Raw genomic sequence first — 12,500 nt, 5'->3', positions numbered from 1 at the left:
ACAGAACTTCTTGACATATGATAACACCATATTCTGTGAAGGAAATCACTCTTACTTGCACTCGACTTTCTGGGACACAGTCTTCTGTGATCTGGTTGGCTTTGTTGGCAGAGATGACTTAAAGAGGAAGAATAAGAACAGGAAGTATCTTGTTTATCTACACAACAATGGGAGTTGAGTAGCACCTTTCTGGGTTTACTTCTACTTAATGATGTTAAACAGCGTTTGACTTGAGGCCTATAGTGATAACAGGTGCGACGTGCTCCAAAAGGCCCTAGGACGAGCTGAGTTCCCTTTTCCAGGCCAAGAACCAGAGATTCTTCTAAACTCATCTGCTTCTGCGCTGAGAATTCTCTCTGACTTTCTGAGGTAGCCTCCAACTGGTGACTCTCTGCTGTGCTATTCTCCAAAGAGGACTTACCTTCTTCTCTTTCATTAAGACCTTCTCTTACATCAACCTGACTTCCTGTTTTCTGGTTTGGCCGACTGTACTTTCCTCTAGAGTCTCTGGTTCTACATGGAAAATAACTGGGATCCTCATCATAGTCATCTTCAAGCATTTCGGAGCAGCTGGGAGCCCACAGGCTGGTTACTTGGGAACCAGACCGCGGGACTTTGGGTACAAAGAGCTGTCCGGCACCTGTGATGGGGGGCGTATCCCACTCTTGAATCTGCAAACATATCAGAAGGTGAATAATGACAGTCTAATAACAAGTGTCAATCTCAGAATAGCCTGCCAATAAGCAATACTATAAGATATAAGGGACTACAAATAACCTGCCAAAAAGCCTGTACATGAAATATCAGAGATACTATGCTGGTGATGAGAGGGTTTCTTTCTCTACATTTTGTGATTTATCTTCTACCTTAACAAACAAATCTTCAATACATATAACATAAAGAATCCTTTTCTAATCCTTCCTCTTACCTACATTCCTAATATCTAAATGATTCAACAAATAACCATAACAATGGAAAACTATATAATTACTGAACTTTCCTTCTCCCACACTTAAGTTCTAACTTGGCATGCTACTTTCCATCAAACTCAGCTAATGCACTTAAAGGAATTTAATAAGGTTCAAACATTATTAGATTTCATTGTGAAGCAGCATTTTATTGTAATCGGTCACTGAAACTTGCTTATTATGTTGAACTTTGTTAAGCAGAATTTCCAAGTCTCCAATTTACTTTATGTATGCACCATGCATGAATGTTATACATACATTTCCTTATGCATGTGTATGTATATGTATAATGTGTACATATTGACGAAATTACAAGGGTTGCACCCATTTTCTTCATTTCAGTTAGTAACCCTGCTCTTAAGAAACAATACCAAGGTAGCAGTATGCCAACAGTCAAGTCTTGGTCCTGAAGTATCAAGATATGGATGACAATGATCATTAAGCCACTGGCAATGAATTGTTGCCTTCTCCTTGGAAAAAATAAAAAAATCCTAGATGTTGGGCATCTTGATTTGAACACTTAATTTTTCAAAGAGGAGCACATTTTAATAAGATTTTATGTTTGAGTTAAGGCAAGTGACGTCTGGCTATATATGCCTGCACCTATGTCATGCCACATAGGCAAGCAACTACCGGAAATATATGACTGCACCTATGCCATGCCACATTCTCACAAAAGTCCTTTGGGTTCATTTATGCAAACCATACAACTGTACTGGGTAAAAACATTACAAGGCGTGGTTGCTACACAAACTTAACAAGTACTAGACCTTATCTGACAAGAAAAACTGGAATTCTGTGTTTCTTTATTTCTCTAAGAGTAACCTCTTCATTTACATAATAATGATGACAATTATCACCACAATTACAATAATTACTCCATTATTCTATTAAGTTTTCTTTAAAATCAGAAACATGGTTCACAATTTTATCGCCTTGAACCAGTAGAAGAGTAAGTCCTTACAGAGAGTAGATTTTAGGGAGCAACATTAAACAAGCAGATATTGACTTCCTAGTCAAAACAGGAATGGGGAGAAGGTGTCCAGTGAACACATTGCAGTGGCTCCAATGTGTCCCAGAGCAGTACAGCTGCATTAACTCATATGATACAGAAGACATGACCATCACATCATGAAAAAATTTGGCTTGAGGGTCAAATTCATGAACATGCCATCATGGGAAAATTTGGCTTTGGGGTGATGTGAACTTTTAACAGCTAAAGGCCAGGGTGAAAGAAATGACTTGCCACGAGTGCACAAAGCCCTTGGAGGGTGATTAGACTCATTTATGATCTCGGAAGGGGCTATTGCATTATTTCCATTGATAAACAAGTGTGAAATGTACTGTCCATGAGCAAGCAAATCAGATACCAAATATAGACATTGGAAAGTAGCAAAAAAAACAAAAATGAATAAGCAGAAATAGATAAAATTGCGAAGGGGAGGTTTGGAGACACAGCACGTGAGTGTTTATGTGCGCCTGACCTACAAGCTGCACACCCCTCAGAGTGGCTGCTCAAGTAAGCCTAATGCCCATATCTTGGCCCAGGTGGCACTGTAGCCTGCGGATCTAATGGGTTAAGCTGTGGCACTTGCAGCTGTACACACAGGTTGCCTAACTCCTACTTATCATTTCATGCTTTTTCATTGGTGATAATTTCTTTTTTGTTTACTTTCCTAAACACGTATGAAAAAAACTTTTTTGTCCTTCCATAATACTGTAATACTTCTATTATTGTGAGTGTAAAAAATGAATTTTGTTTTACTGCAACAGTGATGAAGCTTCTAGCATTACAAATGAATATAAGAGAGCAAGAGAGGATGTGACATGTTGCATATAACTTTTCACTTTGAGGAAAAGTCTGTCTAGAGAACCATGCAGTTGGCTAGTACCTGTCCAGAGACCAAATTGGCAAATCTATTTCCATTTTCAAAGACAGGAATATGCATATATATATATATATATATATATATATATATATATATATATATATATATATATATATATATATATATATATATATATATATATATATATATATATATATGTTGTCCAGCAACATCAGATTATCTTATGTAAGAAGAAAATGTTTCTTCTTTTACTTTGGTTTCTCACAAAAAGTAGTTTTGCATGATTACCACCACTCTAATAGTTTTTACTTGAAGGTGATGGCCAGTTCCATAATTTGCAAACCTATTCTTCAGCATCAATCTATAATTTTCTCCAAGTGAACTTAATCTGATAAGTAGCTTTACCAGGAATCAACCTTGAAAAGCACCCAGCCACAAATCTAAATGTCAATCCTAGAAAGCCACTTGATGTCTTAATGTCATCACAGGGCATTCAGCAAATGCGAACATCATATCTGAATTCTAATCAACTAATATTTCCTGAGATCTACTCAATTCTTCAGTTAACTTTATGCTTTATAGCTGACAAAAGATATGCATTGTATAAGAAATGAGGAGTAGCTGCAGAATTCAGGAATCCAATGAAGGTAAGCCAGAAAAATCACATGAGCCAGCAGCTGACACATAAAGACAGCAAATGGATGAACAAATGAAAGAAAAAGAAAGAGAGAAAGGGGTAAAGTGATAAAGCATAAATCAATTAATCAATGAGAGAAAAAGAGAGAGAGAGCGAAAGAGAGAGAGAGAGAGAGAGAGAGAGAGAGAGAGAGAGAGAGAGAGAGAGAGAGAGAGAGAGAGAGAGAGAGAGAGAGAGAGAGAGAGCGAAAGAGAGAGAGAGAGAGAGCGAAAGAGAGAGAGAGAGAGCGAAAGAGAGAGAGAGAGAGAGCGAAAGAGAGAGAGAGAGAGAGCGAAAGAGAGAGAGAGAGAGAGAGCGAGAGAGAGAGAGAGAGAGAGCGAAAGAGAGAGAGAGAGAGCGAAAGAGAGAGAGAGTGAGCGAAAGAGAGAGAGAGAGAGAGAGAGCGAAAGAGAGAGAGAGAGAGAGGGAAAGAGAGAGAGAGAGAGAGAGAGCGAGAGAGAGAGAGAGAGAGAGAGAGAGAGAGAGAGAGAGAGAGAGAGAGAGAGAGAGAGAGAGAGAGCGAGAGAGAGAAGAGAGAGAAAGAGAGAGAGAGAGAGAGAGAGAGAGAGAGAGAGAGAGAGAGAGAGAGAGAGAGAGAGAGAGAGAGAGAGAGAGAGAGAGAGAGAGAGAGAGAGAGAGAGAATTAATGAATGAGAGGAGAGAGAAAATTAATTAATTAGAGGTAAAGAAAAAATTAATGAAAAAATGAGAGAAACAGGGAGTAAACAGTTGAATGAATGAAAATACAGATTGAGAGAGAGAGTAAATAAAATAAAAAGAGAAAGAGAATGCGGCACAAGCTTAAGATAGGAGCCATTGACAGGCCCAGGGTGATGGAGTGCATTTGTGACATCATTAATCCTTCCTTCCAGATACTCCAATTTCTTGTATGGTGCCAACACTTAAAGGGCATATCTTGCCAAACAACTCACCAAATTAGTATGAATTATTGATTAAAGCTATCACAAGATACCAACGTATAAATCTGGACAAAAAAAGTAAAGGGTTGTTCTCAGCTCTGGCCATTACCATGAACTCGTAAAATGCATCAGACATCTTAAGAAGACAAAAGTTCTTAGCTACATATCAAATATTCTTATCAGGACAGCCTAAAATCCAATAAACCCTGAGTGGCAACATTTTCCGTCTTTCACTTACACCCTCCCGACCCCACTCTCAACTCCCCGTCACAGATCTACACGGGGATACACCACTTAACCACTGACTCAATCTCTATCACTTGATAGTACTGCAGTTGAGATCAAATCAAAAATGTAAAACAAAGCGCTACCTCAGAATCACTTCATGGCAGAGTTACCAATCAAATCAAACAAATTGGCAAAGCTTCTTGGAAATTCTTCAGTGAAACCAGTATAATCTTATATCTGAACTTTTCTTTCCTTCCCCTTTTTCCATCTTTTTAGCTTCTTTCCTCCTTCTTCTTCTTCCTCTTCTTCCTCTTCTTCCTCTTCTTCCTCTTCTTCCCCTTCTTCCCCTTCTTCCGCTTCTTCCCCTTCTTCCTCTTCTTCCTCTTCTTCCTCTTCTTCCCCTTCTTCCCCTTCTTCCCCGTCTTCCCTTTCTTCCCCTTCTTCCCCTTCTTCCCCTTCTTCCCCTCCTTCCCCTCCTTCTTCTTCCTTTTCTTCCTCTTCCTTCTATTCCTTCAATTCCTTCTATTTCTTCTTCCTCTTCTTCCTCTTCTTCCTCTTCTTCCTCTTCTTCCTCTTCTTCCTCTTTTTTCTCATCTTCCTCTTATTCCATTCCTCTTCCTTCCTCATCCATTTACTCTTCTTAATCTTGCTCTTCCTCACACACTTTCGTTTCTTCTTCCCATTCTTCTTTTCCTTCTTTTCTCCTCCTTATCCTCCTTACCCTCCACCTCATCTTTTTTCTTATCTCCCAACTTCTTTTCCATCATTACACTTACTTACAATCTATCTTCATAATTGCCTATTATTACAAAATCCATTTAAATAATCTATCAAGACAAATATGTTATTCCCTATCAAAATCCTTTATCATACACAAGACAAGATCTGCAAAACTTTAAACAAAATGATATCTTTGGACACATTTTGAAATCCAGCAAAGAAACCAATGTTTTTTTTTTGTTTGTTTGTTTGTTTGTTCATTATTGCAGAACCACAATATTGTTGCATCACATGATAATATGTAATAACTTGTACAGTACTCCTCTTTTCAAATGGCTTATGTTTTTCTCTATAAGGATTGCATAATTCTCCCCACATATCTTCTTATTCATTGCTACAGTTTGGTGTTCCATTTTCCAAGCTGACGTGGCAATGCCAAAAGAACAGGTACATGTACAAATGCATATCAAAATAATAAAATATTAGATGATTCTTTCTGATGTCTCTGGTGCTCTAAAAACTAGGCCTATGTGACTTTTGTATTCAAAAGGTTACAAGATTAAGTTTGCTTTATGGCATTTGTGGACACAAGTTATGTTTGGAAGATGGAAGGATATTTGTAAAGGAAAAAACATATACTATCCGACATACAAAAAATCACACTAATTTACTTCAAAATGCATAAACATCATCAATAAATTAATTAAAAGAAACTAAGTAAACATTATCACTGCTAATTCTATAGAAATTGACTATCCTACACATAAAACTACAAATAGCTTACAAAGATTGCAAACATATACATATATGTGTATACATAAATTGTTAATAAGCATTTATAATGTTAGTAGTTCTGAATTAAAAACCCTCAGTGTTAATCAAGATTCACCCTTATAACATTTTGTATATATAAGAGCAACACAAGACCAATGAGATAGATACAAGATACATTCCAGAAATCTGACTTAGGCACATTCTCTCACTTGAAGAAATGAAAATAAAACAGGTCATTCCACTCCCAAAACCAGTATCCTTTTCCCTGTACAATATACATCAAATTAGTATACTGTTCTGATGAAATATTTACATAGTTTCCTGAAAGTGAATTATAACAAAATAAGAAAGAGAAAAACACAAAAAACAAATGAGAAATAAAAACCATATAGCTGTAGCATGAAACAAAGAAAAAAATTAAATAAACAAAAATTACCAACACAGAACCAAAACTGAAGGGAAGGAAGTCCACAAATCACAGGATGTCATCAGCTACTTTTCAAAACATTAGTTCCTCCCAATCCATTACATAATGAAATCTTTAAAAAAAAAAACAAGAAATAGCAGATCCAGTAAACAAATGTCAATGCAGCAACCTTGAAGATCGCAGGCTATTATCCTCAGCGAAGTTAAAAGCTGCGACTGAGGCAAGGTGAAACAGGTTAGGGCATGGAGTTTGTGAGAGAAACATGTCTTAAGTCAGGAGGCCAAGGGTATTGCAAGAAACAAATGGAAGACATTCACGTTAAAAGCGAAGACAGAAGATCACATATCCGGGTTACAGAGGAGACATGTCAAGTCGCACATCTGGGTTAGCTCCAAAGGCTTTTTTTCTCTCTCTCTCTTTTTTTGAGAAACTGTACATTTCCAATTCCCAGTTTGGTTAGGATAATAAAAATACTTGTGAAAAAAAAATTCCAGTACCTCAGGAATGATTGAACTCATGGTTTCTTTGTAATTTTTTATCACAGCACCAATGTCATCATTATCACATGTGGACAACCTGAAAATGTTGGAAAACAGGTCAACTCAGGGATTCTTTTATAGGATTTAGAAAGCCTCCGCTTCTCTAAGCTCCATCTTGACAATAACAGAAAATAATAATAAGGGAGGAACTTAAACAATAGGTAAATGAAAGGGAAATTAACCATTAGGGACAAAGCCCCTGAAAACAAATAACAAAAAGGGAAAAATGAGATGCGAACAAAAGGAATATGAAATGCATTCGTTTCATCAGGAAATACAAAAATGCTGCTGGAAATAATGATAACAGCATTCCCCACAGACTCCAACTTCCCCTGAAGACAGTCATTCGTTAGTCTGGAATTTCTGAAGTGTCATTCAGAAGGACTGTTATCAACAAAAAACATCAGAAGAATAGTTTATACATTCTTCTCAAGCATGAACTTTCCTTTCTTTTAATAAAGCCAATTTCAAAAAATTCTGTAGAATGCATAATAGGAATAACTAGAAAGAATTCAATCAGAAAATAAACAGTAAAATAAAGGGGGGAGAAGAGAACATTCAAAGGCTATGAGGTGCCTCATTCTGAAACAGAAATTGCACTTATGAGTTTTCATAGACAAGACAGATTTCTAAGACTCTACTACAGAACGAAGTACTCACTTTCCCTTGGTCTTCCCCTTTCTAGTTGACCTCACAGCCTGGGAGCGGTTGAGGGTCGCGAGGGAAGCATCGATACTCAGGTCATCATCTATTGGCATGAGGGCGGCTTCTAATGCTGCTGCAACACGAGGGGCAACGACAGGCCCCTCCCAGTCTCTTGTTGTGCGAACAGCTGGGTCCAGCTCCACTACCATGATATTTTCTCCCTAAAAATATTTTTTTTTACCATTAGTGTTTCTAGAAATAATCAGAATAGACTGCTTTCATGATGCACTATAAAAAGAACCATAAACGTTATAAAACCTTACTGAAGTTAATCTCCCCATTGAGGGTACCTTAGCCCTTAGCTGAAACATGTTTTTTTTTTAATATCCACTTTTCAAAGGTAATCGACTTCTGTTCTGCTTGATATTTCATATCATTTGAGGTCTATTCTATCTTCCTTCCCCTCTTTTATTCAAAATCCTCTATATACTCACTCTGACCTCCCTCTCAAAGGAACTTTTATCTAGATGTCCATCCTTTATCATCTCAAATGTACCAAGTTATTAATTTCTCTACCTATTTGACCTTACTTTCATTTGTATCTCAAAATCTTTAAAGTACAATACAATTAGCATCTTGCAAACTCACTTTGTATCTTGGGTTATGATCAAGCGAAGCCTGCATTTTGGCGTATTCGGAGGTAGGTCTTCTTGAGGCTGAGGATACTGGCCTCTTCAGAGTTCCTCCTGTCTGTCGAACCACCGGTCGCAGCTGAAAGTAATGAAAACTAATTTTAACCCCTTCAATCCTGATGACTTTACGGTCCCGTCATGGAAAAATCTGGGTCGAGGGCCAGGTGATGAGAACATGCCATCATCGGACAAAATGGCTGCGGGCCAGGTGACACGAGCTTACTGTCAATAGAAAAGGCCAGGGTGATGGAAACGCCACACCATGAGTGCAGAAACCTGGCCACTGTGACAGGCCGAGCCGATTGCATTAAGGAAAATTGAAACTTATGAAAAAACAAGGTATATGACACAAATAACCAAATGTTCCATATTTTTTCTTGCACTGAGTTCTCTACTACAGAGAGAGATGATATGGAGTCTGTGTAAGGAAAATAAGTTATTACCATCTGGATAAAGCAAATCAAAAGACAAATATGGACACTGGAAAATGGGAAAAAAAAAAAAAATTGAGTTTACACAAAATAACTTTGCAATGGGGAGGCACATTCTTGTCACCGCTCATGAGTGCTCACGTGCACCCGGCCTACATGCCGCACGACCCAGATACTGGCTATTTACATAACCGAGTACACCCGGCCTACATGCCGCACGACCCAGATACTGGCTATTTACATAACCGAGTGCCTATATTTTCGGCCCCATGATTTCCATGACAAAACTGGATCCAACGGGTTAAAATGGATAAACACATCTCTGGCTATTTTTCATTTAAAGGATCACAAAAGTATGGCATAAATGTAGCCCAAAACAGTTATCTTTCCTTAATTTCAAATAACAGATGTGTCTTCTTTATAGACTTTAAAGGAAACATATTCCTATTCTGTTTTGTATGCTATAATCATAACATCACTTTCCAAAAAGATCTCAAAATTAGTTCAAAAATGCTTATTTCAAACACATGAGAAGAATGAAGTACAGTGAGTACATACGACATGTAACACCAGATCTTCCTTTTCTTTCCTAGGTATACTTACCTTCCAAACATCTTCATCCTCATCAAAATATGCACGAGACAGAATCTTGCGCTTTTCTTCAGGGGATATAAAGTTTTCAATTATAAGGGCTTTGAGTTTCAGTTCTCTGTAAGGGAGGAGAAAACACAGGGAATAAATAAAAGGATGTACTAATGAATACCACACACTTTATTTTATATGATGACAACATTGTCAAATTCATAAATAAAACATTTAAAAAATGAAGCATCTGAAATGGGAAAGTTACAGCAATGTCTGCAAGAACAAGCTGCGTCCATTCTGACCTGGTAAGAACATCCTGTGTATGCTGAAGGTCCACACGATCTCTGCAAAACTCTTCATGCAGGTCTCCCATCTCTTGTTTTACTGATTGTAATTTGGCAAAGAGCTTTTTCAATTTACGTGTCTTTGCTTCCACCTCTTGCTGGAGTGAAGAAAAGGTGGAGGCAATTTCACATGAAGATTCCTCCTCCTTCTCCAGTAACTGCAGCATTTCTCTCTCTCTTCTCTGCAATACAATGTGCACATATCAATCAGTAACATTCATAAATAATCTCACTGTAACATTAACTACATCTTTTTATTCTTATTGTTTAACAACAAAACTTTTTCCACCCCAAAAAATACAAGTTATCAGCATTACTTTCTGTTCCAACAGTTCTTGCGTCCGTTGTTCAAGAGCTCTCTGCTGTTCATTAGTGTGGTCTATTATGTTCTTGCCTCCACAAAGTAGCTTGGATTCCATTGTCTTAATCCTGCCCATCAACTTCTCCTGTGCTTCTTTTGCAGCCACTATTTCTGCTTCCTTATTCTTCATGTCCATTAAATATTGCTGTTTCTCCTGGGAATTGTAAATATTAAAAAGTAAAAATACTACAGTAACAACACTAAAAATAATAATAATAAAATCCATTTTGCATTAATGTCCTTAAACACTCTTAATTCTTCAAAGGTAACCATGAAACACACAGCAATCACTGGAAAGCAAAAAATCAAAACTTACCTCCTCTATCATATGTTGGTCATTCTGTATGCGATTCCTCTCATCCTCCAGATCCTTCTCCTGTTGCAGGATGGTCTCCATATCCACACTACTTTCCTCCTCTTCCTCAGCTTCATCCACATCACCCTCTGCTTGTTTCTTTTTCTTTTTCTTTTTTCCTCCTCTTTGCGTTAATTGAGCCTGTTCAGGAAATTTGCATTTTGTTACAAAAAAAATCCTTGTGAAAAATATATAAAATGCTCATTCACCATTTCAGCCTATATATGTCAACAAGGAAAGCAAAACCCCTAGAACAAAAAAATAAGAAGTAATAAGAACAGTCAAAATCTGGTACCTTCAATCGAGCAAGCTCCTGCTGATATTCTCTAAGAATGGCATCCTTGGGATCCTCATTGATCTTGGGCTTGTTCTTGATGTTCTTGGCCCGGTTGGCATAGCGGAGGGTTGTGATGGTCTCATCGTAGTTGTAACTGGCAGGACCAATGTTGGCTACCATGATAGTTTTAGAATTTCCTCCAAGAGAATCTATAAAGAATATGACAAAATTAGATAAAATCTGATATTTCCTTTACTATGAAGAGGTGTGAAGACACTTCAGTTATCTTAAAATAATCAGGCAAGGGCCTTAATCTAGGCATAACTCTTGGGGTTTGATAGCAGGCAGAAAGATCATATACCTTTTTTTCTAAGAATACCAGTATTAAAAACAAGCACACATACATAATAATTGTTAATAACTACTTCAATGAAATACAAGTGTCAATCTCCACCTGTTTATTCATTTCTAATTTATCTTTTACATAAAACCATTTGATTTCAAAATTCTATTATACAAATTTGTATGACAATGAATGAAACATACAAGAAAAGAGAAGTTTAGAATTGATCTAAGAATGATTTTCCCATTAAATTTTGTAATGTAGCTTTCACCTTGTACAAATTAATTAGTATTTCTTTTCATTGTTGGTAAATGTACTTCATTTAGTGCAGCATTACTTAAACTATTAACCCTATATTGACAGGAAAGTTTTTCAATAAAGCAATAAAACCTCTCCTTGTATAGTCCAGCACATACCAAATCAGAGGATTAAAAAACAAATGTACCACAGTATACACAAGAAACGTGAAAACATTAGAACAACAAAAACTAACCTTGCAGAAGGCGGGTAAGTTTGGAGTCTCTGTAAGGGATGTGAGTACTCTTGCCGTCCACTAAAGCTGAGATTACATTTCCCAGAGCTGAGAGGGACAAATTGATCTTCGTTGCCTCTTTCAACCTGTCTCCCTGTAAAGAGAAAACATGGGTTCTCTTATCTTCTTATTCCCTTTTTGCAATTGTGAGTGAGAAAAGTACAGGGAGAGAGAGGTGGATTACTTTTTGAGGTAGATGAAAAGGGATAAGGATAAGAATGAAAATAGTGATGAAGGTGAGGGTGAGGGTTAGGGTGAGGGTGAGGGTGAGGGTGAGGGTGAGGGTGAGGGTGAGGGTGAACGTGAGTGAGGGTGAGGGTGAGGGTGAGGGTGAGGGCGAGAGTGAGAATGAGAGTGAGAGTCAGATTAAGGGTGAGGATGAGAGTGAGAGTGAGAGTGAGAGTGAGAGTGAGGGTGAGGGTGAGGGTGAGGGTGAGGTTGAGGGTGAGAGTAAGGGTTAGGATGAGGGTAAGGATAAGGATAAGGATAAAGATGAGGGTGAGGGTGATAGTGAGAATGAGAGTGAGGGTGAGAGTGAGGGTGAGGGTGAGGGTGAGGATAAGGATGAGGGTAAGGGTGAGAGTGAGGGTGAGGGTAAAGATGAGGCTAAGGCTAAGGATGAGGGTGAGGGTGAGGATGAGGATGAGGATAAGGACGAGGGTGAGGGTGAGGATGAAGATGAAGGTAAGGGTGAGGGGAGAGGATAAGGGTAAGGGTAAGGATAAGAATAAGAATAAGGATAAGGATAAGGATATGGATAAGGATAAGGATAAGGATAAGGATAAGGATAAGGATAAGGATAAGGATAAGGATAGGGATAAGGATAAGGATAA

At 37.8% G+C, this 12,500-nt stretch overlaps 1 protein-coding gene across 7 annotated transcripts in view; it reads right to left on the bottom strand.

The window, feature by feature from the left end:
* Window positions 1-12,500, bottom strand: part of LOC113816492 (kinesin-like protein KIF3B) — a 28,148-nt gene that overhangs the window by 2,035 nt on the left and 13,613 nt on the right. For 6 of the 7 annotated variants that reach the window (XM_070136476.1, XM_070136475.1, XM_070136478.1 and 3 more), the window contains 10 exons: window positions 11,629-11,761; window positions 10,811-11,001; window positions 10,477-10,656; window positions 10,117-10,314; window positions 9,758-9,981; window positions 9,474-9,579; window positions 8,396-8,518; window positions 7,763-7,968; window positions 7,061-7,139; window positions 1-671 (listed from right to left, as the gene is read on the bottom strand). The exon at window positions 1-671 is cut by the window's left edge and continues 2,035 nt beyond it. In XM_070136476.1, coding sequence (XP_069992577.1) covers window positions 1-671; window positions 7,061-7,139; window positions 7,763-7,968; window positions 8,396-8,518; window positions 9,474-9,579; window positions 9,758-9,981; window positions 10,117-10,314; window positions 10,477-10,656; window positions 10,811-11,001; window positions 11,629-11,761 — 2,111 coding nt within the window. The remainder of the gene's footprint in view (window positions 672-7,060; window positions 7,140-7,762; window positions 7,969-8,395; window positions 8,519-9,473; window positions 9,580-9,757; window positions 9,982-10,116; window positions 10,315-10,476; window positions 10,657-10,810; window positions 11,002-11,628; window positions 11,762-12,500) is intronic. The other variant, XM_070136479.1, reaches the window with a different exon arrangement.

The sequence above is a fragment of the Penaeus vannamei genome, chromosome 22 (assembly GCF_042767895.1).
Source record: "Penaeus vannamei isolate JL-2024 chromosome 22, ASM4276789v1, whole genome shotgun sequence".
Classification (NCBI taxonomy): domain Eukaryota; kingdom Metazoa; phylum Arthropoda; class Malacostraca; order Decapoda; family Penaeidae; genus Penaeus; species Penaeus vannamei.
Note: the sequence above shows the minus strand (reverse complement) of the source record. Positions and strands in the feature narration are given on the sequence as shown.